The sequence below is a fragment of the Seriola dumerili genome, unplaced genomic scaffold (genome assembly GCF_002260705.1).
Source record: "Seriola dumerili isolate Sdu_G_001 unplaced genomic scaffold, Sdu_1.0 BDQW01000003.1, whole genome shotgun sequence".
Lineage (NCBI taxonomy): Eukaryota > Metazoa > Chordata > Actinopteri > Carangiformes > Carangidae > Seriola > Seriola dumerili.
This window is the reverse complement of record NW_019174258.1, coordinates 10,802,930-10,830,033: the sequence shown is the minus strand read 5'-3', so window position 1 is coordinate 10,830,033 and position 27,104 is coordinate 10,802,930. Positions and strand designations below refer to the sequence as shown.

The 27,104-nt window shown below is 41.5% G+C and overlaps 1 protein-coding gene across 1 annotated transcript in view; it reads left to right on the top strand.

Annotated features, from left to right (window-relative positions):
- The window catches only part of arid3b (AT-rich interaction domain 3B), a 50,339-nt gene extending 25,631 nt beyond the window's left edge, over positions 1 to 24,708 (top strand). Inside the window, exons 4-10 of the mRNA XM_022740713.1 lie at positions 352 to 424; positions 19,666 to 19,849; positions 21,323 to 21,586; positions 22,368 to 22,372; positions 23,287 to 23,559; positions 23,965 to 24,057; positions 24,241 to 24,708. Of these exons, the coding sequence (XP_022596434.1) occupies positions 352 to 424; positions 19,666 to 19,849; positions 21,323 to 21,586; positions 22,368 to 22,372; positions 23,287 to 23,559; positions 23,965 to 24,057; positions 24,241 to 24,434 (1,086 nt within the window). The 3' untranslated portion in view covers positions 24,435 to 24,708. The remainder of the gene's footprint in view (positions 1 to 351; positions 425 to 19,665; positions 19,850 to 21,322; positions 21,587 to 22,367; positions 22,373 to 23,286; positions 23,560 to 23,964; positions 24,058 to 24,240) is intronic.
- The last annotated feature ends 2,396 nt before the right edge of the window (positions 24,709 to 27,104 follow it).

Here is a 27,104-nt window from a genome sequence, read left to right as displayed (position 1 = left end):
AGATCTCTGAATATATCTCCATGGCCCTGAAACTCCAAGCCAGCTTCAAAGAACAAGCACTGACAAAGACTGACGAATGTGCCGCCTCATATTGCCTCTTCTGTTAGAAGTTACACACCACAGTTATAAGAGCCAACAGTCAGCTGGCCATTGACATGCATGTATATTCTAGTCAGAACTAGTCAGTATTTCTATTCAAAGCCCGTTCTCAAATATAGAGAAACTGCACTAAAAACTGCACGTTTCACCAGGTTGAACAGCCAGAAGGCTCCACTTTCAGGGACAATTTAACATGCTGAATGGGCCGAACAGTGCATCATGGTAGTAATAACCTTTTATTTTTTCTTGCAGTTGTATGAGCTGGACAGTGACCCCAAAAGGAAGGAGTTTTTGGATGACCTCTTCACCTTCATGCAGAAAAGAGGTAAGAGTGCTCTCAAGAAATCCACATCATACTAAGCAGCAGCTGCCTCTTCACTATGTTCATGCCACCTTCACCTGTGCTCTCCTCAGCAAAGATTTTCTTTGATTTGTCAGATCTAGCGGCATACACTTAAAATTAGAGGTTCTGTTGGGATTAATGAGAGTCTCCTGAAGAACTCATGTTGGAGTTTTGTGGAAGTAGTTCGTCAATAGGCTCATGATTGATACGTCTTTCAGACTTTATATCCTATCAACAATTTAATATATATTCTAAATTCGTATCTAGAAGGCTGTGCTTTCTTAACCCTCAAAGCATGTAGGGTGTTTTAGATTCCATAGGGAAACATTTGCATTATGAATTGCAGTGTGAGCCTAGAGCCACAGATGTGACATTGGTTGGAGTTAATTTCTCACCCTCTGCCTATGTGGAAAAAGCAAATACCACAGGACTTCCATTTCTTAAGAGTCATTTCCTGTCTCACTGTGAAGGGGGAGTTGCTGTTTTTTACAGGGCATCTGGAATTTCACTATAGATTGATTGGTGTTTGGCCTACAGCGCAAATAGTTTATTTGGTCCTACAATTGTTAGAACCCATGTAAACTGAGCAAGGATAAAAGTGCAAATTTCTTTGTGACTTCAGTCTTTCAAATGTCACTGCTTGTTCTATGGTTGTCATGTGTGCAATGTTACTGATCAACTTAAAAAAACATACTGTAACTCTCACTGGCTAAGAAATCCTTTACTAATTCCCCTCCCCAGAGTAATGGCCTTAAGGGGTCAGCAGGTGAAATCTGCCTTCGTTGATCCTGAGGTTCTGCAGTATCGGAGCCAAGAGGATCTCGCAGTGACCTAACTTATTTAGTTGGCCAACAGCCGGGGAGGCTCAGCTGACCGCGTGCTGCTTTGACACTGCCTACAAGACCCCTCTGAGCAGGGCAGCTAATGCACTTAGGCTTTTATCAGACAAATCTGTTGCCAAGCAAGTTACATGACTTGAGCAATACCTCCCAAGGTGAATCACAATGTTATTACAATGGTGCATACTTTACATTACGTTTTGGCAGGCTATGATGGGTGATAGTGGTCTGTGAGTGTGTGTGTGTGGTTCATCCTTCATTATGTTTTGTCACAGGCCATGATGGGTGATATAGTATGTATGTGAATGTGTACGTGATGCATAGTTTGTTTTGTCAGACTGTGACGGATGATGATGGCGCAGTGCATACATTTGTCTAAATGGGTCCATGTGCATTGACATGCATGTGTAGGTACTTGTATGCATGGTGTGTTCCCATTCACAAGAGCAGCAGCTTCATAGTGTCTGGTCAGATCTTAGCACCCGGAGGTCTTGTTTGGCGGGTGATGAATTAAGCCGAGTCAGAGAGAGGGAGGGACAGGATCTGTCAGGGCCCTGTTAGCATCTCTGTCCAGTGGCTGACGCTGGGAGTGGTGGTTGACCCCTTCCTCATGCTGGTCAGACAGAGAAATCCATCAAGCTGACTAAAATGCCACCTGACAGGAGATAACTGGTTGATTACAGTGCAACACGTACGTTATTTTCTCTAAATTTGCATGTACTTAAGACAGCAAAATAAGTTTACTTTAAGTGAATATTATAAACAAGTCTGTCTTTTTTTATTGTGTCACTGTTACATTTTGAAGAACATAAATGTGAAATTAATTATATCATTGCTGTTTAAAAACAAAGACAAAATTTAGTTTGTGAAAGTGTCACAACTTAAAGCAAAGGAAACAAAATACTGATTCACATGTAACAATTAAAATTTGAATATTAGAACTCGTGTCATTTACATTTTGTACAAAGGACCACTATGTAGGATTTATTGGCATCCAGCAGTGAGACTGAAGATTGCAACCAACTGAATATCCCTCCCTCACCGACCCTTTCCAGTGGCCATCAGGTAACCTATAAAGGCAAAAGGCCCTCTCCAGAGCCAGTATTTGCTTTGTCAGTTCTGGGCTACTGTAGATACATGGAAGTGCGGCCTCATTTTAAGCTGATGAAAACACAACTGATTTGTATTTTAAGGTAATTATACAATTATTAAAACTAATTACTAACTACTTACTACTACTACTACTTTTATAACTAAAAATAATTATAAATACTATATTCCATTTCTGCTAATACAGCCCCCCCCCTAAATCCTGCACACTGGTCCTTTAATTTGTTTAGCAAAATTACATTTCCAGAGTTACTTACAGTGAGTGCAACTGGTATCGGCTTGCATGGATCAAGTTCCTGTATCATCATCTGTACAAGTGACCAGTAGTGAGGGAGTGTAAAGGTCAGTGTCCGACAACAGGTCTCTCCAGAATACTCATCTATAATACACAAGTTTGAGGAAAGGGAAAAGAATATGGTGAGAAATGGAAGTAGTAATGTTAGTGCCTTTTATTTGAGTGTTTTTTTCACTTGGGGAAAATCAAAGGGGCAGCAGAAAAAGACTAGAAAATAAATAGATAAATAAATAAATAAACAGCCCTGGTGCTTCAAATATGGATGTGACAGTGATGTTGCTATTGACATTAGAGACCTAATGCAATCATTGTACAGGTGGGAAGGATATAATTTCAGCTACTCCAGAGTGAGTTCTTCACCCCTCCTTTAAGAACAATGGCACTTAGCTGACTCTTGCTCTCTCTCAAACTGTAGTCTCAATCACAGGGAACAAATTGCTTGGCAGGATTACACTTTTGCTTTTAGTGCCAAGCATATAGATGAAGAGCAAGCCTTGCGAAGCTCTTCTTGATGGTAACCTCTAATTACCTTCCATTTCACTTCGTAGATGTGAGGACATGATCATGGCACTCTTTTTAATGAATTACCATCTTGGAAGCACTTTTGATTTAATGTCATTATTATGTGGGATTTCTAAAAAGGGGAGGTTATTTGTATAGCACCTATTACAGCTACAGAAGCACAAAGTGTTTTACATCATTAAAACGGTACAAAAATTCCAAACACAAACGAGAAAATAGGTCGGTTAAAAGCAATAAGTAATAAAATGGAGTAGCTATGCAGACAAGCTAACCAAAAGCCTATCTGAAGAAAAACAGCTGCTTTATGAAGATTTCACAAGAGTCTAGAGATTCTAGATGAAGTCTAAACAGTTGAAAGAACAGTGTTACAATAATCTAAACAAGAGGAAATAAAAGCATGAATTATCATCTCCATCTCAACCATGGTCACCACAGATCTCAAGTTGGCAATGTTCCTCATTTGAAAAGAAAAAGAGCAAATAATGATAAGTCATTCCACTATAACAGCTCAGAACCTGTCCAGCATGCAGCATATATAAGAGAACAACATAGGACCTAGTACAGAACCCTGTGGGACACCCCATGACAGAGGCGCTGTTTGACATGAATTAACAGAGACTGAAAAAAAGATAGGGTCAGAACCAATCCAAGGCAGACCCCAAGATAGCTACCCACTAGTTTAGCCTGTTTAATAGAATACCATGAGCAACGGTATCAAAAACAGAGCTGAGGTCAACTAACACCAATAATGAGCATTTCCCATTGGCTGCAGCCATCATAATGTCGTTAGTTACTTTAAGAAGAGCTGTTTCTGTTGAATGCAGTTTACGAAAATCTGATTGAAAGGAGTTATACAGTCTGTGTGTTTTTAAAACCCACTATGAGCTGCATGGGAACAACTTTTTCCAGCAGTTTAGACACAAGAGGCAGCTTGGATATACTGGCACTTGTGGAGCAGAATTGACTTTTTAATAATCCAGTGTGAGGATTTGAGGAGATTGATCTAGTTTTAAAAGGGGAAACTATATCCAATACAGAGGAGCACTGTTTGTTAAACAACTGGACCAAAGTCTCCACATCATAATGTTTGACAGTACATCTGGGTCAAATAGAGCTGCAAAATTTTCAGCTGTGCTCTGGTTAATGATGTGCCTGTGAGATATATGTTTATGGAGCAGCAGATCCAAATTACTTGAAACATGAAAAAGAACACACTTATGATTGCTGAGAATGAAATCCTCCAAGCGAACACATCTATACTTAGACTATGAAAAAAACTAAGACCAGAGTTATGCCCTGCTCTGAGCATGGACCCAGAAACATTGTATAAAGTTGAAAGACTCAGATACAACCTTAGAGGTAGCATCATCAACAAGAGTGAGAGCTACCTGGACAGGATAGTCTGTATTGAGGACAGCAGTTCAGGCTGGAGGGTCTGCCCAAGCAGGCAGGGACGAGAAGGCTCAGTTTGGGGAAGACCTCCAGAGAAGTTGTTGACGGCCTTCTGCAGCATCCTACGGCTTTTGTTCCTTGTGGTAGAGTGAGGAGTTGCCCAACCAGTGCGGGCCACCGTGGAGGTTAGAGGAGTCATAGCCGGAACTGCAGTGGCATTGCCAGGATCAACAGGAGCCTCATCTGTCAGGAAGGGGAAAGGGTTAGACAGACATCTAAGCAGCTACAGAATAAACGCTGGTGATGTGGGAAAATGCCACCTTCTTCATTTGTCCTTACAAACAGAAAGCTTAAAAATAGTACCTCATGTTGCGAAGCAGGTTGTGAGGTTAAGTGAAATTCAGTGGAATCTCTGGACAGAGAGAGACAAATGGTGAAGTGCTTTTCCCACCTTGTCGTGGGGCCTCCAGGCCTTGAGAGGAAAGCAACTGCGGAAGGAAAACTTACGAGGGATTCCCATTTCCTGCCGCTGTGCTTCAAAACAGAAAGTGTGTGTGTGTGTGTGTGTGCGTGCGTGCGTGTTTGTGTGTGCGTGCGTGTGTGTGTATGTGTGTTTGTGTGTGTGTGTGTGTGTGTGCGTGCGTGCGTGCGTGTTTGTGTGTGCGTGCGTGTGTGTATGTGTGTTTGTGTGTGTGTGTGTGTGTGTTAATGGTTGAGGAATTTTAGCAGCTGTCCTAAATCCTTGCTGTGTGTAAAGGGGCCCATTGATGGGCTCTGCATCACAGAAATGGCAGAAGACTCACATACAAGCCCTCTCTACCTTTTCTGTCTTGGCTCTTATTTCTTTGCTGACTACACTTGTCATATAAGATCATTGAAGGGTCACAGTATTTTTTTTTCACCATTGACCTCTGTACTATTTGTTGCTTGTAAGAGCTCAGCCTTATTCAACTGGAAAACCTCCTGTTATTTGCAGGAGATAAAAACATCAGCTAATGGCCTGACATGCAAATGTAATGTTAATGCATGAGGCATTGGAAGAGTGTGGGTGGAGAATATTAGCCTTCATGAGTTAAACCGACATTACTGTTCATCATATCCATTACGGGTTTTGCTGTTTCACCCCCACAGGGAGCACAGAGGAAAAAAGCTTTGATGCTGGCTCGAAGCCATTAACCACCGCAAAGATTTCGATTAAGCAGATGGGTGATTGTTTGTTTTGGGTTGGGTTGACACCCAGCAACTTTCTCATTTGGAGGGGGGGGGGGTTATTGGACAGGAGGGGCAGTTGTGAAGAGGTAATCGGGGGGGGAGTAAGTGAGGCTGCGGGAGCTACGGGTGTGCAATAAAGACAAAAAAAGAAAGAGGAAGAAAATAAGAGTGATGCAGCCAACTGCCTGTCAGCGCTGTCCACTTGAGATGATTAATGGCCACAGGCTGTGATGGACAGAGGCAGAGAGAGAGACTCCTGTTCAGTGAAATCACCAGTCAAAAAGGGAGGGAGTAGCGGGGTGTAAAGACAAGTGTTTTTTCTCCTCGCACTCCAGCCAGAGAGCCTCACACGTCGCGGTCAGCAAAGGCTAGATCCATCCGAGTGTGACACTCTTAATGGGAAGTGTAGATTCAGCTTAAGAGGGACCACATGGTGTGCTATCGCTGCTTTAGAGTTATTTTAGGGGGAAATCCTTACGTATGAGATTTAGGTCTGTTAATAGTAATTAAGTGGTAAGCCGGACTTGTCTGTGTCATTAAGTTGTAGTCGTCTTGATAGTACTTATGAACAATGTGTAGAATTAGAGGAAGGAGTAGGAAGGAAGGAAGGAAGGAAGGAAGGGGAGATGGTAATGATTATAATGATTATATTTTTCTTTATCTCCACAGTCAAACCTACTATGAGTGGCTCTGCTCTAGTCAATAATTAAGCATCATATTGCCCCTTAAAAATATATTTTCTTTTATTAGAGAAAAACATTGCAGTTTAAAGTTAACTTCAGACAAGAAGACCACAGACCATTCTGAACATGATGAAAACATGATTTGTAGTGAAAACAGATTAAGAAATCTTCTGCCTCTGCCAGATTTTTTCATCCAGGTTAAGATGGATATTTTTTTCTGTATTTGTGGTGTGGGTAGAGTGGCCTCCCAGCAGGACATTGGAGGAAGTTCCCTAACTGTAACCCTGAGACCAAGAGCTCTGTCCACACCAATTACACCATGAATGGGCTCTGGGGGATCCATGTATGCATTATATTACTCCCCCGGTCAGCTTCACACTGGCCCTCGTAACAGGCGGGCCCTCTGTACAAACACCACACTACAATAGGAACATTCTCTTGCTCTTTGATATGGCCTCATTTTACTTTAGTTAACACCCCACAACTTCTGGAAAATGGCAGCACCTGGTTGGTTTAACAACAAAAAAAACGTGTGTTGAGCAACATTTGTCCATTTTTAGATAGGCAGGTGAAATGATTTTCGTTTGAGATCAACCTTTTGACCTGCTGCTTTGCCTTACAACTATTACACAATAAATATAATAGTTTTATCTGCAATTAGCCAATAAACTTATTCCAACTAGTTTCTGTAATCTGACTCAATACAGATGCAATTTCCAAGATTGATGTAGTTTTCAAGACACAACAAGCATGTTTTACACAGGGTGCACCAATAAAGTGTAGTAGGGAAATTACATTTTGTCCTCTATTGTCTTTCTTTATTTCTGTCTCTATCCCTTTCCTCCTCCTTTGCCCCCAACCCATTCTCCTCCCCCCTCTGTTTATTGTGCTACAGTTACAACCACTGAAACTTGATAACACCATGGGGGATAGGGGTGGAGGGCCGTGCTGTGGCCTGCTTGGTGAGGCCAGGGGGAGGAGGGGCTGGATTAAGGGGCCTCCTGTCCTACACGGAATGATTAATGATCTCCAAATAAGTGGAGGCCAACCTTTTTGATAGGGCAGCGCTGATGGACAGCAGACAAGGGAGTGACGGTCGCACGTCTTTATGTGTGAAAAGGGCGAAAAAAGAGAATGAAGGATGAAGAGGGCAGACATGGAAACCACAGTAGGAGACAAGGGCAGACGGGGTGCCAGGGTGACTGAGGGGAGGTTAAGGCCACGCTCTTTCATTTCCCTTTGAAATCACTTTGTCAGTGGGCTAAAACGGACCAAACTCACCAACCAGACATAAAGATAATCAGACAAACATATAAGAAAGCTAGAAGTCGTAGCAAAGGGCCCCTACTCTCAGGAAAGGGTGGGAACCCAAATGATACAGAGATTCCAACCACTGCTTTCTAATCATTGCCCCATAGCAAACTTCAACGGTTCTTATTGGACACATCCTCCCCTGCATTCATGATCAAAGATTTTATGGTTACTGTGTTGATATGTTTGAGGGCTGAGATTATCTTTGCCTTCAGTAAACTCCACCCATCAGCTGGCAAATTACAGCCCAACCTTGGAGAGCAAGCACATCTACGATGGTTGTGCTCTTCTCTTCCTTCAAAACAAAAGGAAATAGTAGTTTTCCTGATGTTTTGTGTGTGTGTGTGGGTGTGTTAAGGGATTTCAGATTAAAATCTTGCGACTTTTTTGGTTTTTGTTTTTTTCTTACCAACCAAGACTACTCTTTGTGTCTCTTCCTTTCTCTGTCTTTTCATCCCAACCCCCAATCCACACTGCTTCCTTGTTATTTCCTCTGTCATTTAGCCAGACTGTTCCACAGCCCTGGATTGCCACTGTGCTGTCCATCTTTAATTACGACCATACTGTACAGGGATTTGAGTCTCTAAGCTGCAGAGCTGGGAGATTCTTAATCACCATGCTCATAAGTAACTGAGCAGGGACAACGACAAGTGCAGGCCTCAAGCAGATTCATGCTTCCCAGCGAGGTCATCGGTCAGGGTAAAAATAACACTGGCTGCTCAGTTCATCCATGCATCTTGTTTAGTCTTCAACGGAATACATTTGCAAATACTGCGCAAAACAAATGGGGCTATTAGATACTCATCCATTTTTTGGGGAAATGTGCATGGTCCAAAAAAATTCCTGTGTGAAAGTCTTATCCAGGGCAATGGTTTAAAGAAACCGACATTTACATGATACAGTTTTTAATAAAAAAAAAATGTAGGAAGAAAATAGACAAAGGTAATAAGTAATATTGTTTTACCTTTTACCATATCCTTTTGTATAAAATTCCCTGCTCTAGCTGGAAAATTAGGCCAGTTGTACACTGCCAGACTATAGACACCCAAGCTGTTGTTTACACCCTTGGTATAAATTTCATTCATTCAACCTCTATTTAGGTGAGACATACAGGTTAAGATAGGATTAAACATTTTTCACAATCTGAAATTTTATATTTATATTTTCTTCCAAATAAAAATGTCCTATAAAATGTAAAATTTCACCGTCCTATACATAATTTCTTTGTTAAGCTGTTCCCACATGAAGCTCTCCTGTGATCAACAAATTTCCCAAACGTCTACTATCTCTGCCTATCTGCATGTCTCGCTTCTCCATCTGTGTCCTGTGTGTGCTCTTAAAGCAATGTTTCCTGGCCCCCACACCCCTGTGATGGATGGTATGAAATACATTACAGCCCCCAGAGGAGCCCTACACCAGTACAATAGCCCTGAGCTCACTTCCAGTGCCGCTCTGCAGGAGTGTTGCATAAGCCACACAGTAACGGAGATCTGAGTGCAAAGGGGCCTAATGGAAAACAAGACACTTGATTTGTGGGAAGAAATGGACGTGAAACACACAGACACTATTGCCACTTTGCCAGTGGAATTATAGTTGATGTGACTTGTTGTGTGGGATACAAGATTAGATAAAGATAATGGACATGTCATGATATATATATGTGCAAAGATGGGTGTTCATCCTCTGCAGCTAGGCCTCAAACTTGACTTTTCATGCTGTAATATGTGTTTTTTCTTAAGACAATCTATTGTTTGTAATTTAGGAATGAAATCATATTCTGCTGTTGACCTCATTTTAAGTCACTTTGCATTAAGAGCATCAGCTAAATCCCTGAAAGGTAAAGTATGACCCACTGTAATGGATTCCAAATGCCAAAAGTAATTAGCATTGATGGGAGTTAAAATTTCCAAGATGTGTGCACAACCCCCCACGATCTCTTCCCCCGTCCCAACATGTCCCTCTTTCTCAGCTTATAGAAGCTGATGTCTCCCATATTGATCGGTGGTGCTGGGCCCCAAATGGAGCTTGTCAGCTGATGGCTTTATCTGTCAATCCAGGTGTCAATTGATTGAAGCAGTTAGCTGTGTTATAAGGTTTGCTAAAAGGGAGAGGGAGCCCCTCAATGTTGCACCTGCCACTGAAGACATCACTTTCACCTACTTACACTTTAAACCAGCGATACACGCTCTGATCAGTGAACTGACACTAGCTTTGGGCCCCATTTCATTTCATTCTCATGTATGAGATAGTGTAGTTTCTGATTTTTAATTTTTCTCTTTTTACTTGTATGCTTTCCATAACCTCTCTCTTCCTTACATTGTGTATTTTTACGCATGCTCTATTAGCTGTTGGTTGTTCTTATTCATTCTAAATATCAATCTTTCCCCTGACTGTCTGTCTGTCTCTCATTTGTTTTACCTGATTTTCAAGCTACTTGAGTTTGGTTGAGAATTTACTCGTGGTGGTGGGAGGCGCAGTGTGTGACTTATGTACATGCAGTGTCTATGCAGTTTAGATAGGGAGTATAACCCAAGTTATTTTCCGTAGCCACAATTTTCAGCTGCCCCCTAAACTCCTCACATGCAAGCTATTGTTAAATGCTAGCTAGGCAGCTGCACACTGAGAAGCCTCTTGTCCCCACTCAGTCACTGCAGCACATGGTGAGGCCAAAAACTAGTCAGTTTGAAAAGAGTGAAAAAAGATGTTCTCATGTAAGATTTAAGTCGAAACCAAGTGATTTTATTTACCTGGGTGGGCAGCCCAAGTAGAGCCCATGTTTGGGAAATGCTGCAGTTGATGCCAAAGCCCCTCTCTCTATTATGTGCACAACATACCATTGTCATGTTACTGTGACATATACATTCTTGACATTTCTGCAAAGATCAGAGATAGCTGTTTACGAGGGCAAACAGTTGGTTTACTTTTCTCTCACTTGATATTCCAGGCAGATGTAAATATAGAGCATAGCGGTCATCCACTATATTTGACCACGCTGTAAAGTTTTGAATTGTGTTGAAAAAACACACTGACATGATATGCTCTATCAGAGCATGTTTTCTTGTTGAGGGTTTAATATATTGTGTTTAATAGCTGATACAACAGACCTAAAAACATCATAGACTTTATTGTTCACACACTAGACTGTTTTTAATAAAAAATACGTGGGAAGTTTTGATGACTGTATACCTTTTACTGTTTCCATGCTTGTTCTTGAGTGCAACTTGTGGATAGAAAACAACTTTTAACAACTATTGACCTTTTTCCAAACTGACTGTAACTCACAATACAGGCCTGTATCATCAGTGTTTAACACTGCTGCATACATCAACAAAGATTTTACCTCACCCTCTTCAACAACCACACTGTCAATCTCCTCTAGCCGTCACCTGCTCTTTGCCCTCATATCTTGTATAAATTGAATTTTGCCAAAATGTATTTTCAGTCAAATTACATTTACAATTTGGATCTTTAAAGCCACAAGAAACAAGTATAGGGGATGTATTTCACGATAGATTTATTTATACCCAAGGTTTATATTCAACCATAATACTTCTAGAGTAATTACCGACTTTACACAGTGTTTAGGAAAAGTTCTTATGCAACTGTTTTTGTTTGTACTTAGCAGAATAAGTAAAACTCAGGTTTTGTGAGGGAAAATGTTCATATGCTGAAATCATGGCTCAAGCATGATCAGCGCTACAGGCTTCACTTGAGGTGAAGCTTTCAAATCAATCCCTCACAGTACATCTGTGCAATGCAATAGAGATTTTATTGTCTGAGTTATTTATTTAGTTTATCTAGTGTGAGGAATGCTGCTCTCACAATAACATACTCAAAGCTCTCTGGCAAGTTCATCAGCCACCTGCACAATTTCATTGATCAACAAGATGTTTATGGATGAGAGACATTTCCAGATGGTGGTTGGTTACCTTCAAATGTGGCTGCTGGATGGAGTAACTCAACCATATATATTACAAGGAGAAAGGGCCTGAAGCTCTAATGGATGGATAAACAGATACACATTGTATCTGACACATACACTGAGTCAGTATTTTGTCTGTCAGTATCATGAACAAAACAGAGGGAAGTATATTTCACCTGTTTAGCAAACATCTATCAGATCTCCTTCAACCATTAGAGGTCAATCCATTGCTTATATTATGTCCATCACATAATTTTCTATGAATTTCCATCACAGAATTGCAGAACTTCTCGCTTGCTCTAGGGAAAAACAACTGAGCTCCACGTCTAATGAAATGATTGTATGCAACAATTTGTAAATTATAATGTGCTGTATTCATGTAAAGTGACCCATTTTTATTAATATGAACAGACATCTGGGGAAAAGACCAGCATATTCCCTGTCTGGTCTACGTTTCTCAGATGTCACAGATTTCTCTTTTCTGTGATCCTTAAGAAATTGAAAGACCCTGAATAACCATGCAGCACAAGAGATATCAACCACCTTTCCATGCACCCATCCATCCATCAGTTCATTCATCCATCTCTGTTGGCTCTATATCAGCCAGTGATGACTGGGGTCTAGTCAGTTGATCTGCTGGGTCTCTGGGGATAGAGGGGACTTGGGTTACAGTTGGAGAGGCCATCTCACTTTTCGCGCCATCCAACCTTTTCAATCCCCCTCCCCCTCTATTTCACCAGGTGACCCATCTTCATGACCCACAGAGAAGGAGTCATGTTTCTTTCTCTTTTTCTGTCTGTTTGTCTCTCTATTTAATTTCCGAGATGCCTTACTGTTGACTGTTAAGGCCAAAACAGTTAGCACTAATTTCAACATCGTATAAGAATGCATCGGGCTTGTCAATGCAGAGATTTATTGCAAAATTGCACCTGACAAACTTCAAATCATGTAATTAAAGCGCTATTAGTGTCATTATTCATGTGGTTACCGCAGAGTGTGAATAGCACCCGATGAGATTTACAGCTTTTGGCTGTTGTTTGGAGCCTTGCCAGTTTTGTAGTGTTTTACACCACAGGCTAAGGCAGTTGACAGTGAACAGAAGACAGCTCCTTGAATATACTGGATGCCTGCTCGCTGTAATAATTCTTACTAAGAAGCTACTCTCACTGTTCCCTGAGTAAATATAGGTTCAAGTGACTTATCCATCATTGAATGTTTGCTTTTTTTCCCCTTTAGTATTTGTTCTTTTTATTGAGATGGGAGGAAGAGACAACCTAGAATTACAAGCTGAATCCGAAATGTTCAGTGAAGGTGGCACTCCAAACTAGTTTTTCTCTTATAAAGATTTATTCTTCATCTAATAAATAAAGGGATACATAAGTGTGCTCATGTGAAAAAGCTCCCAGTGTTAATGAACTGATCAGACATTTTTACAGCTGCTTTGTCGTTTCTTTGCACAGATGAAGAATACACAGGACTGTTTTTTAAATCCCTTTTGTGAACTGTTGTTGGTATAGTCACATCATACCACTTCGTATTGTTGTAGGACATTGTCTTTATGTCTCTGTAGGTGATAGATGTGGCTTTACTGGAGCCAGTGTTATGTTTTTTGTAGGATGTCTTTGATTTTTTAGTTTAAACTCACAAGCCGAGAGAAAGACTCTTGTTTTGCTTGTTTATCACATTATGGTTAAGTATAGTTGTCAGAAGCTAAGTCATTATTTCTTTCTCTTTCCTGTCTTGCTTCTCTCCCTTTGTTTGTCTCTCTGTCTTTCTCCCTCTGTCAATTCGCATTAATTGCACTTTATTGACATGACAGAAATGAAACCTACGCAGGTAGCCAACGCTACAGAGCATATCGACCGACATATTATAGACTTTATTAGACGACTGTTATAGCTTTCCTATCTCTCAGCGTATACCTACCAGCTGGGGCTTTAGCTTCATGCTTGGAATAGCAATGTATCTATAGTGTAACGTTACATTTAACTTCCCTTACGAGGAGGGTACATATCTTAACACTTGATATGAATTGGTCCGTCAGGCGAGTGGTCGTTCTGCCTGGACTAAAGATAGCAAATTCCATACACTCAAGGCTTTTTTACCTTTTATGTCCCTGGCCATGCATTAAAAATAAAACAAACATGCCCCAGCGTACAGCAGGGTCCTGACAATATGCTGCCCCAACGTACGAACTTATAAACTAAACAGCCAGGGGCTGCCCGACATAACGTAAACTTCCAGCATGTGGAGCCCAGACACTCGTCTCTCCTGTCAGTGTCTCTCTGTCCCGTGCTATTGAAGGGTTTGGGCTGTTCTGTATTGATAAATTAAGCCATTTTAAAAAAAAATTATGGATGCAGGGTGACAGACTTAAAATACTTTAGGGTATATATATATATATGAACAAAAATTATTTATCTTTCTAAAGGTTGCTAAAATAAAAAAATAATATTATAATTATAAGAAGTAATAAGTATTTTTACACAAAAAACATCCTCATTACCTGAACATGTTAAGTAGGAATTAATAAATTCCGAATTGCAGCATTTAAGTAAGTTCAAAATACCAGCAGCAACATTCAGTGGAGCAGTTTATTCCATCAAATAATTAATCTTGACACATTTTAATGCAGAAGGTGTTGTTGACAGCTGATGGTTTGTACAGTACTTTTGAATGAGTGTTTCTTTCTAACAGTTGGTCCAATAATAATTCTTAAAATGAACTGAGGAAATTGTCTGAAGTCCAGAGAGGGAGATGTAGTCCTGGTATGGTCTGTCTGGTGTGTAGATATGGAGGTAGGGGTAGGGAGGAGGAAGGTGTGGGTGGGTGGGTGGCTGAGCTGTGGGTGCTCTGAAAGGACTCAGACACTGCCATGAGGCCAGGGGCTGTTTGTGTTGGCTGACACCTTCCTTACAGCAGTAATCCAGTCTTTCTCCAGCTGGCTAGCTACTACACCTCCCCCTTCCTTTTTTTCCATCCTTCCTTCCCTCCCTCCTAGAGGCAGCAAAAAGTATCTCTCCCTTCATGCCTTTTTTTCCTTACATTTTAGATTTTTTTTCTTTTTATCTCTGCCTATTTCTCTTTTCTTTTCTCCTCCCTGTTCTGTCTGTTTTTCTCTCATTCATGTCACTAATCTGAGCCCAAAAAATCAGAATAATCCAATTGAATTATCCTCAAATTGATCACCATAATTAAAGCAACCAAAAGACAATGAGATGATGTGGCGTTTCCTTCTCTCCGTCCTCTTTTTCCTGTCTTTCTTCACTGTAGATGGTGGTTGAAACCTCACACCAGCCAATGCTCATTCGGTAAAGAATTCATTTCCTGTGTGTTGTCCGCTGGAAGGCTGTCACTCTGTCACTTAATTATTTAAAAAAAATGCCCATCATGTGAAGTCAGCGATATTTAATTTACCACTACTGGCGTCAGGGGCACCCAATTGATTTATTATAGAGACCCTTTAATGCGAACAGCTGTTTCCTGCTAAAAATAGGTCAGGGGTCACATAAAATGACCTTGTTCCCCCATTTTTTTCCCCCTTTTGTCCTCGCTTTGAGATAGAAAGATGAGGCTGTAATGCAAGTTGGGAAATGTTAAATTATGATTGAGATAGACACTTTATCTGTAACAGTCTGATTTGCTCAGTTCATGGGGACAGTATCTAATAAATATTTTCAGCCTCTGAAATGATGAATAAAAGGCTTTTTAGTTGATTACATATTTGTTTTCATGAACATGTATTGTTATCGTTCTGCTGTGTGCCATGCTGGAGATTTATTTTCCCATTGTTTAAATGCTGTAAATGATTTCTACCCTTCTGGGAAATCATCTTGGACATGAAATTTATCAAATATAAAGGTAATTGATTAAATACGGAAAATATCAGCTGTATCCTCTAATATCAAATTCTCTCCAAAATTATTATCCCCAGAGGGCTTGTATTTGTCAAACGTTAGATTGGAAGTATGTCTTTCAGTTTTTTTGAGCTGTCTTTTTCAGTCACACTCATTGCCCTTTTTCTCCTCTGTCAGACTCTGTATCTATATCTCTTATCATTTGAAGTCTAGCCGTTTGAAGGCTAGCCGTGTGGCTCTTGTGTTCACAGTGGAAGTTGGAGGAAGGACTTAGGGAGTGGTTCAGGGGGCCTCAGCCACGGCACTTCCCACCAGAGCGACCTCTGACCCCTGGTGCCATTAATCACTAGGCTCCTGATGGCCCTGTCCCTGGGGGAAAATCAGTCCGGGGCAAAGGATGATGGGAGGTGAAGCCTGCAGCCAATTACAGATTGGCTCAGAGCAGCCGAGTGGACAAATCACGGCTTTACAGAGAAATGAAATACCCAATAGTTGCCTACTTGAGGCCTGCATGACCTAACGCCATGAAGAGGTCTCATATCACAGACGACCATGTTGTCTCTCTAAAGAAAAGTAAGCAAAAATATAATAACAGCAGAATAGAGTGCTTAAAATGGCACTGTTAGGCAGAGGAGTTGTGCTGCTATGATCAAAAGAGATGTTTGGGACTGGTCTAATTAAGCCTGTTAGAGCTAAATGTCTCCAGGGTTGGAAACGGAGCAGATGTTGGACACCAAAGGCAGGCGGCACATTGATTCGCTCAAATTAGGAAACTCTCTGCCCCAGTAACTGCCCAAGTGTTGGTAATGTGATTTTTGTCAATTATAGCGAAAGGTGCTTTCCCAGCGCTTTCATATGTGGTGGAGCCATGTTGAAATTTGAAACCTGGTTGATGTCATGTGTTGAGTAATTAATGCTTTTTTAGGTTTCAAAACCACCTCTGGTCCACTAAAGATATAGATAGCAATTTGGTTTCCTCTCAAACACACACATACACACTACACTCTCTGCTCTCCTGTCTGAAATTTGTAATGTTGTGCTGTGAAAATAGCTCCTTGTAAATCTGTTGAATCTGATGTTGACTTGACAGGAGATGCTGATAAAGAGGTGAATAAAAGCATAGGCATGAATTAAAGCCTAACTAACTGCTGGCCTGTCACTTTGGGGCCAGTGCTGTTGTGTCTCATTTGTTGTGCTCTCATTGTTCATGGCCAGGCCAGTATGAAAACATGGCTTCCTGCTGACCTGCAGTTTAATTCACACATCAATAACCCCTGGCTGATCTCTGACCCCTCTAGTTGTACTAATTGTTTGATGCAGGATTGATGTCCAACGTTGCATTAAATAACTGACGAGGCGCTGGCAGCAAAGCATTCCTGGTGCTCTGCTGCACCGCCGGTTCTGGAAATGTTGCTGCTGCCCAGAGATGTAGTGGAAGGTCAGCCATCTACAAACGGTTTATCCACGTCACAATGCAATCTTCTTTTCAGTCTGACAGGACTGTGATAACCAAAACCCTAAAGGGATGGACTTTTTAAAAACGTATTAAATAATTGCCTATTTTCCTATTATACTATTAAATTACCAGTAATTAATTTAAAGATCTATATACAGTTAACTTGGTGGCAACTGATTTTGAAAAGGTGTATCAATACAGGTTTAGGATTTCTTTCTAAAATTAAATAACTCAAATTTGAAAATAGCTACTACCTACTGCTAAAAGTAAAAACAATTGATATGCGTTTGGAAGGATTGTGGCTAATTTAACATATTGGATAATTAAATGATACAGGCCTGACCTTTATATTTACATTAAATACTATAACATTGTACCTCTCGCTCTGCACATACCTAATCCAAATAATTGGTTAATGAAGCTAGCATCTTGGCAACAGCCCACTTGTTTTGCCAATTGTTAATTGGCTCTGGAGATAAGATGGCTGATTTCTGAGAACAGTGTTTTATGCAGCTTTAACAAGCTGAACAATATTAACCACATACTGTGGTGCTGTGGTTATGTTTATTTTACAGGGTGAGAGGACGCTTTCCAGGTCTTTTTAGAGGGTTGTATTTTTGCTCCAAATATGCATTTTTAATTTAATGCAACATCTACTTTCTACTTTTACTGCTTCATTAGTTACACCACTACCAGGATGTTGTATTAGATTGCATTAGATTTTACACATGTACCTAATAAACTGGTTAAACTGTACATATTTTATTCCTGCATGTAATTTCAGTTTCTGTATTGTCCTGGCTGCCTATAAGTCTTTGCTGGTCTGTGTTTGAAAGACCCTTGCAACAGGTGTCTATCTTCAACCCCTAACTCTTAACTTACATCCCATTGCTGCAAGGTTAACATACAGAATGAAGAAACTGTGGCACTAAAAAAGGATTGCTTAATATTGCAGGGCCACCAGCTATCGCAGCCACTATATAGAGAACCTCTGTTCCATAGTGACATGTATATTAACAGATTGTAAGCTTTTATTCCTAACTCATTTCTTTTCATTCTCATTGTGTATGAACACAGGACCACTTTTTGTCTGCTGTATTTCTAGATGAAAAACAGAGTGGGTTTTCAGTAGATAAAAGTTAAGTTCCTAAACCACCGACATTACATTCAATATTAAGTAGTGCACCAAACGATCCATAGTGCCCGACAGTGATGCCACACCTTCCTGATCTACCCACTTATGCAGGTCCATGTGTTCACCCCTTGCACATGGCTTAAAGACATGTTGCTAATTTAAGAAAATGAATCAGGGCTAATCTTCATGGCCTGATCACACTGCTATTTTGCAAAGTCATTAATGAGTCCAATTCCAGGTTAAGAGCAGCCTGTGGAAGGGTTGAAGGATTGGCTGGCATTAACTGTGAGGGCAAATCTGTATGACTCCCCTGTGCTGGGCGCGGCAGCACTAACAGCAGAGGGGTGTGGATTTACTCAGTACAATCCTCTAAATGAGCTTCATTATACTGGCCTATCCAGGAGCCCCCCACCCACCGCTGCCCATGGATTAGCAGGTTGTCGCAACCCCCAGTCCCCTCCTCCCACTCCATGCTTACACTGTTGCACATTGCACTTTTTGATTCTGTTGCATACGCTGAACCACCCCCTCCTCCTCCCTCCTCGCTGCCCCCACACACACACACACACACACACACACACACACACACACACACACACACACACACACACACACACACACACACACACACGCTCCCTGCAAGCTTCACTGCAGATAAGCTGTTGACAAGATTAATGCATCTGTATCAAAAGTCTAGAGCCGCTTTGCTTTGTGTTGTTTGCGAATCCCCTTTTCCAGGTCAAGCCAGATTGCCTTAACTGGGCTAATATGTTTTCAAGCCAAATTTAACAGGCATCCAGGCAACAGGCCCGCCACCCTTGACTAACAAGCATCCTGACAGCACTTAGATCAGTATCTAGAGATCACAAAATGATCCTGGGTGTTTCAGCCTTGATTGGTGGATGAATTAATGGGTAGTGAAAAATTAATCTCACTTTGTCCTTTTCACTGTAGCAGCTTTAAATGTATTTTCTGTGTCAGGTGCCAATTTGTATCTCCAGGGATCCTAAAGGAGTTTTAAATCAAAACGCAACTGGACTTGATTATTTGTCTGGGAAGACGTTTCACCTCTCATCCAAGAGGCTTCATCAGTTCGTGTACGCATCTGACCAGGCTGGATAGATCAGTCCCAGCCTGGTCAGATGCGTACATGAACTGATGAAGCCTCTTGGATGAGAGGTGAAACGTCTTCCCAGACAAATAATCAAGTCCAGTTGCGTTTTGATTTAAAACTCCTTTAGGATACCATGACCTGGACAAATGAGAATATGCACAGGCTGATCTCCAGGGATGCACATGAGAGAAATTGTCAGCATTATGGTTTCCATTCCTGTTGAGACTGACCATGTTAAAAATGCATGCACGAATGCGTCTTGGAATAAAGTCATCCACCATAAAGCATCTGTTGTGCGTCAGTAAGCTATTACAGTTCAGATGTATGATTTATACTGTACTGATTGATTTTATGATTTTTCCCTCTCCTCCACAGGAACCCCTGTCAATCGTATCCCCATCATGGCCAAGCAAGTCCTGGATCTGTACATGCTGTACAAGCTGGTGACAGAGAAGGGAGGTCTGGTTGAGGTCATCAACAAGAAGATCTGGAGAGAAATCACAAAGGGACTCAACCTGCCTACTTCTATCACCAGTGCAGCTTTCACCCTGCGCACACAGTAAGTCTTTGTGTCTCTGTGTCACAAAACAACCAACAAAATGCATTTCATTGGCTGTAGTAGCTATAAATTGACTGGATACACCCAGATACCCAGTCTTTCTAATGTTAATCTTATATAAACTATAATTTGATTCACTTGAACTAAAAAAAGACTCAAGTGTGTGACTTCTCAACTGGAAACAAGCACCTCCCTCATGCCACGGGTATGTGTGTGTGGGGTTAGAGCATGTGGATTTCTGTGTGTGTGTGTGTGTGTGTGTGTGTGTGTGTGTGTGTGTGTGTGTTGGGGTTGGTATCAGTACGGTTGTCAATATTAACCGTGCCTGTGTGTTTATACACATGCCAGTTTGTTTCCTCCACCAAGCCACCTTCCCTCTTCCTATTCAATCCCTCCATCCATTACATCACACATAGAGCCCATTGATTCCCATAGATTTATTGATGTGATTTGGGTCAGAGTTCACAGTGACTAAGGTGGGGTTTGACTGACAGCTTATACGCCGAGCCTTGACTAAAACCTGCTCGCTCTCTTGATGGAAACCCTTCAGTAGATGTAGCACCTCTCTATTCTGTCCACTAGTAGGATGCCCTAATGAACCTTTATGTATTTTTAATGTCGGTGGGCTGTTGTTTGGCGTTGCTTTGCAAGCTCTATCTAATGGACGCTGCTGCTCTTAGCTTCTTATTGATCCTCTGTGTTACTGTTCCACCATTATGCAGTCAGCGTGCATAATACTGGATGTTCATTTTACCGTATGTTCTGATAGGATAGAAAACATACCAGAGGTGTGACTGTGCATACTTGTAGAGCTGCAATGATGTCATCCAAGTATAGTCAGCATGCAAAACATGTTTTGCACAATTTTCATACCAGTTGTCTTGTTAAATGTCTGGAAATAGCTTTCTGGAGTAACCTGATTTTGTAGAGACCCGGTCTCTATAATCAGTGTAGGGGATTAGAGAAACACAGTCAACATAACACATGTACATTTCTGTCAGAAATGTTAATTAAAAATAATGTTTCCTGTCTGGCCAGATGACTATGCAAAGTAAATCCAAACACTGACTAAAAGTACTGAAACTGAAATAAGGTATAGATATTGTAGCTTTCCAAACTACACAAATTAGTTTGTGTGTATTGGCCAAATTTAAACAACCAGCAGCTACTTTATCACTACTATCTTATAAAATTCCTTATGGGCATCTAAATGTAGTAACTGCTCTGTAGGAAAAAACTTTTTTAAGGCAGAGGAAGAAACTTGGATTTAAACCAAGCCAGTATAATCTACTTATAGTATGTAGTGCTGTATGTTAAAGTTCTCATTTTAAAATTGATTTAGATACAAGTGGTTGTGGTTGCTTGTTGTAGTCATTTGAACCGGATTTGTAATGATAATGCCTCCACCAGCCATGTGGATGTTTCTGTGGTGATCTGATGTATTGCCTTGGGTATGTGTGCTTTGCTCTTCAGGTACATGAAATACCTTTACCCATATGAGTGCGAGAGGAAAGGCCTCAGCTCTCCAGGTGAGCTCCAGGCTGCCATCGACAGTAACCGACGCGAGGGTCGTCGTCCAAGCTACAGCAGCAGCCTCTTCCGCTTCTCTCCTTCTCCCAGCACAGCCCCACACATCCTCTCACCTCCCAAGATGCATCTTTCAGCTCTGGGGGCTGGGACCTCGGGGGCCCTCAATGGTCTGCAGGCCTCACCAGGACCCTCTCTGAAGAAAGGTAGGCATCTACAAGCTGTGCAGGTTAATTTTGGCATGTGGTAACCTTTGTTTATTCATAAATAAAAGTGTGTGGAAAATAAGTTTACGATAAGTGGGGTTAACGTTCTAAAACAGACCTGCCTGCAAGTGTAAGCAAACAGGCCGCTCTTAGAGGGGACTTTGACGGGTGAAGAAGAGTGTTACTGGTGGGAACAAGCAAAATGCTCAGAAGCCTTTCTCTGGGTGGATGAAGGTTATATTAAACTGGGCAAATGTTTACCTTAAACACTGTAACCTCCTTATAGTGGTTGGTATAGACTGGGGCGTTCTGGGCACAGATGTGCATATGTGATTATTTATAGAGAAATACTGCCCTCTGTCGTTATTTAGAAAAGCTACATCTAGTCACAGCTGTGGATAAACACATGACTGTATCACAGTACTTATAGATCAGGTTATGGTTTACATTATTGAAGGAGGCTTTTTTTTTAGTATCAACAGCATTTGAAAGACATTATATACTGGCCTTGACAGTAGACCAAAAACTGTTTTCATCAGAGCACCTTACTCCTGTTTTGACACGTGTGTGACTGTGCATACATGCAAGTTTACTGGTATGAGTGTGCATGCAGGAATGTTGGTATGAGAGTGTGCTGTTGGATTTGTGCATTACGTTCACCTTCCGTCCCTCCACAATATCTCACTGTCAGTGTGTGTGTGTGTTTTTAGTGTTTTTATTTGACTTTGTGAGTGCGAGTGTGCATGCCTGCATATGTGTGTGTAGTCCATCCAGGTGTTTAAGAGACCGTGTGTGAACCAGTCTCGCCCCAGGCTGCTTAGAGCCCTCACCTTTACTACTGATTAATAACATGGTTCCCGCGCCGGGGGGGCCTTTTATGAACTTTGAAGCCTTCAGTCCACATCAGTAGGATCCTGTTGATAACTGTCATTACACTGCTGTCTTATCTGATGTCACTTTGACTTGGCTGGAATGTGACTCTGCCCTGGACCCCGACAATATCCACAGTTTGACTTGTGTGGGGAATTTTACCTTCCATTTACTGAGTAAAGAAAAGAGTAATTTTAATAAATGCAGAGAACAGTGGCGGAGCCAGGGGAGGCCTGAGGTGGCTGTGGCTCCCTAAACGGTGAAGCTAAAATGTAGTAGATGAAAGTAAGAACAGGATCAAAGCAGAGCAGAAGTTCAGATATAGATCTACAAAAGTAGTGAAAGCTGCTAATAATGAAATAAAGAAATAATAAAAGAAAAAATAGAATTGCATTTTCTTTCTTGTTACCTTCACATCCACAAACTACTTCTGTCCATCGCCATACCACATGGCACTGAACAAGACTCTAATTTTCTGTGCCTTTTTTTTTCCATAGACCAACTAACCAATTAAAACTTTATTGACTAGGACTCTTTTCATTGATTAGCGTTTGATTAACCTGTTGGACGGCAAACCTATTCTATACCCTCTTATCCTTTTCAGTGTTGTCTAGGCTTTCCTGGCTCATAATGGGCGAGAGGGTATGCCCAGGTCAGGTCACAGATCTATCAGCGGTATGAAGATAGGTGATAGCTGGGTGCAACGCTATCACCGAGCTGACACATAGACAACCATTCAAATTCACTCTGTAGATCCCTAATTTACATTTTCAGTCTATGCAGATGGACTAATGGATCCATTCATAAAATGAACCCTCCATCTCTCTCTTCCAGATGACCTGACCCCCTCCATCATGGCAGCAAGACCCTCCATGGCCCTGGCTCTGGGTCATCAGCAGGTTGCCGGTTTGGCAAGAGCCGCCACGCTGGAGCAGCTGAGGGAAAAGCTGGAGACAGGCGGAGGAGAGGGGCCGGAGAGGAAGATGGCCCGCCTGGCAGAAGAGCAGCAGCGCCTGATGCAGCAGGCTTTCCAGCACAACCTGCTGGCTATGGCTTCTCAAATGCCTATGAATCTGCGCCTGGGAGCCCCCGCCATCACCACCAGAGGTCAGTGCTGCCAAATTTGTCAAGATACTCTTTAATAAACCTGGCAGTTGTGAAACAACATTCAGATTACTAAACAACAAGGCACTTCTGATGTTCAGTTGCGTTTTTCCAGAAAACTGAGTGAACATTGCAGCTGTCTGTCACAGTAACATCCAGTAGATATTTAATAATCCTAGAAAAAAACTGTAACTGACAGTGACTCTGATCAACAAGAAAATGTTAATGTCAACATTAAAACAAACAAATCTGTCTAAATCTACCCCTTGAAAGTATTTAGTTCATCTCAGTAGTATTCCTAAACTCAGCAGATAAACACATTTAAATGTATTAATGTTGAGATTTTTTTAAATATGTCATGTGAATACACAAAAAATCATCAGCGCTCTGTCATTTCTGTCTCTTCAGATGAGAAGCAGCAGGACATGTCTCTGAGCATCTCAACTAATGGAAATGCCAGCATCACTGTCTCAGTAGAGGTTAATGGCACAATCTACTCAGGTGTGTATGGAGTGGGTTTTATCAAGTGTTAATGTGGTAAATTCTTATTAGGATTTATGACCTGCATCATCTGTGAACTGTTTTTTCAGTTCATTTTCAGCACCTAAAATGTAATGTTCGCAGTTGTAATGGTCAAAGCACTGTGTTGATCTTTATGTAATGATATCTCCTGTTTTCCTACAGGAACCCTGTTTGCCCACAAGTCTGGTGGGGCCCCGGGGCCTGCTGTGTCGGCTGCCGCTGCTTCAGCTTCCCCCGCTGGAACCAGCACTAGCTTTGGCTTTTCTGTACCCCCGGCTCAGACCCTCAGCCCCACGTCCTCCTCCTCCTCAAAGGGTCCTGGTTCGGCTGAGCCAACCCCCAGTGGGTCACCCTAACTCAAGCTGCCCTTTGTACCTCCTCCCCAGGCCTCTCTTCCACCGGGAGACCCCGCATGAATATACAGTACAATGAGAAACCGATAAGAATAACAAACTGTTGCACAACAAATACCTCATCAACCCTGTCAACCTCTTGGCTGTCCAATCATGAACACAGAGCCTGAGAATATTGTATGACATCACGTGCCCAAACGCACAGCTATGCATTTTATTCAACACACACACACACACACACACACACACACACTCACTACACGACAAACACACACAATCATGCATACACAGACACACACTTGTTAATTCTAATGTACATGCTAAACACAATCAGCTCAGCCAAAACCCACTGACAGGTGTAGTCACAACTGAACTTGAAAAGTTTTATCTTAGGACTTTTGTTTGTTTGTTGCCATTTTGTTGTCTTTTTGATTTTGTGTTTTAGAATGATTTTTTGTGTTTTTAGTTTTTCTCTTTTTACATACCTCAAATCAAGTAACCTGCAGTGGTGTCTTTACCTCAGGAGCTGTAGTATATTTAACCTGAATCAACTTTATTTTTGTATTCTTTTTGACCTAGTTGCAATCAGGGGAAGTCGAGTAACTCACCAGTGGAACCTCGCGTACAGAGCACCCACCTCACAGTGACAGGCCTCCAACCTGGGCTGCTCAGGTTTCTTTAACATGCTGTAGCCCCTCGCTGAACTCAAACTGGTGAATGATCAGATGCTGTAGATCAGCACATTAAATACCTCATTTCATAAATCCGCCCTCAGTCCATTATAGAAAGGCTGGAAGTACAAACCTAAATTTCACCCTCTCGCAGGTCCGCACATGCTGTCTTTAAATAAATAGCGCACAAAGTTGGGGGGGGGGGCAGCAACTCGTATTTAACTACAACGAGCCTAGCAGACCCTGAGCTCATTTCTCCACCCGGCTCCTATCTATGTTACAGAGTGGTAGTACCGAGGCATTCTTAGCTGCTGCTACAGAGTCAGGTTTGAGTTTGTTTTCCCTCATTTTGTTTGTGCATCCTCCCTCCAGCCACAGAGCTGAATGTTAGTCTGACGGCGGCGGCATCCACGCACTGTTCTCAGACCTCACACCAGCCTCTCTGCTCTGGAGGGCATCCCTCTCTCAGGAAACAATGTGACCCTAACTGCAAGGAATCACTGTTAATTTAAAGAAAGAAAAAAAAAAAAAGGATTCATACCTGAAGAATGCACAAGTCTACATGACTGTTTCAAGAATACCTCATCAGACTCTCTCAAAAGGAGAGTTACACTACATACCTCATATGGCTGCAAAGCCACCAAGACTTGACGCCCCCAACCCTGTGATGGAATTGGAACCTGAACTGAAACTGCGTAAATGTACTGACACACTGCTGGTGGTTTTGGGGACAAACAGAACTGGGATGGGCTTGCTATCTCTCTCCTCCTGTATTTACTTGTAGAACTTGTTTTATGCTTGCTTCTGTTTTCTTCCTTTATTTTTTATTTTTTTGGGTTCCTCAAGTGTTGTCTGAGAAGAGTGATATATCTGCATCTTTTTCAGGGAAGAGGAAAAAGAATATAGTTAGTTCCTCACTGACACGTGTAGATTTGTAGGATTGTCAACAGGTTTCAAGGGGTCAGGAAATTATCCTTCAGTTTGACTGCGGACTTCTACTATCACAGTAATCATCTTCTTTCACGACAGCGGCAAAGTGATATGCATGTGTACAATCATGTGACCAGTGTTTGAATACCATAGTCCTCTGGTTCATATTAGACTCTGGTTATTGCACAGCTAGATACCAAAGACTATCCCAGTCGCTCCTCTAAGAATGATCCCTCTTCAATCCTGCTCACACCGGCTGTGGCAGTTCAAGATCTATTTTGGACTGGAAAAAATGTTGCATCTGATCTCACTTGATCCGATTTTGAGTTTTCTTCTCAAGCAAGTAAAATATCTTTAGGGTGATGTGAGGTAAATTCCTTTGCTTCACGTTTTAATGATAACATATGATAACAATGGAAATAAGTCTCAAAATCTGATTTTGTGACATTTACAGATGGATGTTTTTAATGGCTATTAGCAGATATTTAAGTGTTATTATCCACAACAGTTACCACATGCTGTTGCTTCTCTGAGCTGTCTCCCTAATTTAATCCCACCTACTGTGGACATAGACCGTCTCAGCCAATGACAATGGACAGAGGCCCATGAGTCTAATAATTAAAAGACCTACTTCCTGATAATCCAGAAACATCCCTTCAATTATGAGGTCTTTTTCTCCATTTAAAGTAAAATCTTAGCATCTTTGAAAAAACATAAAGGATCAAAATGAATTTTCTAGTTTTATCTGTGTTGAATGTGAGGCATTTTAACTGTTTAGAAACCTCTTTAAGCCCAGTGTGATCTGAGGTGGGCAGCCTTGTTGCTTTTTATTAGACTGTATTTTAGCCATTACGTGTCAGGTTTTGCAGTGCAGATCACAGTTGAGGGTTTGAGGGGTTTTGAGGGTGGAGCTTTATGTCCTTGTGGTGTACCCTTCAAAACCCTGTATGACACATAACTGTATTTTATAAAGGTGAAAATTGTAGAAGCTGCCTTAAAAGTAGTTGCTGGTGAGATCCGGCCAGTGGAGGTTTCACTCCTCCACTGGTTGGGAAAATGTCTTTCTCTTCGA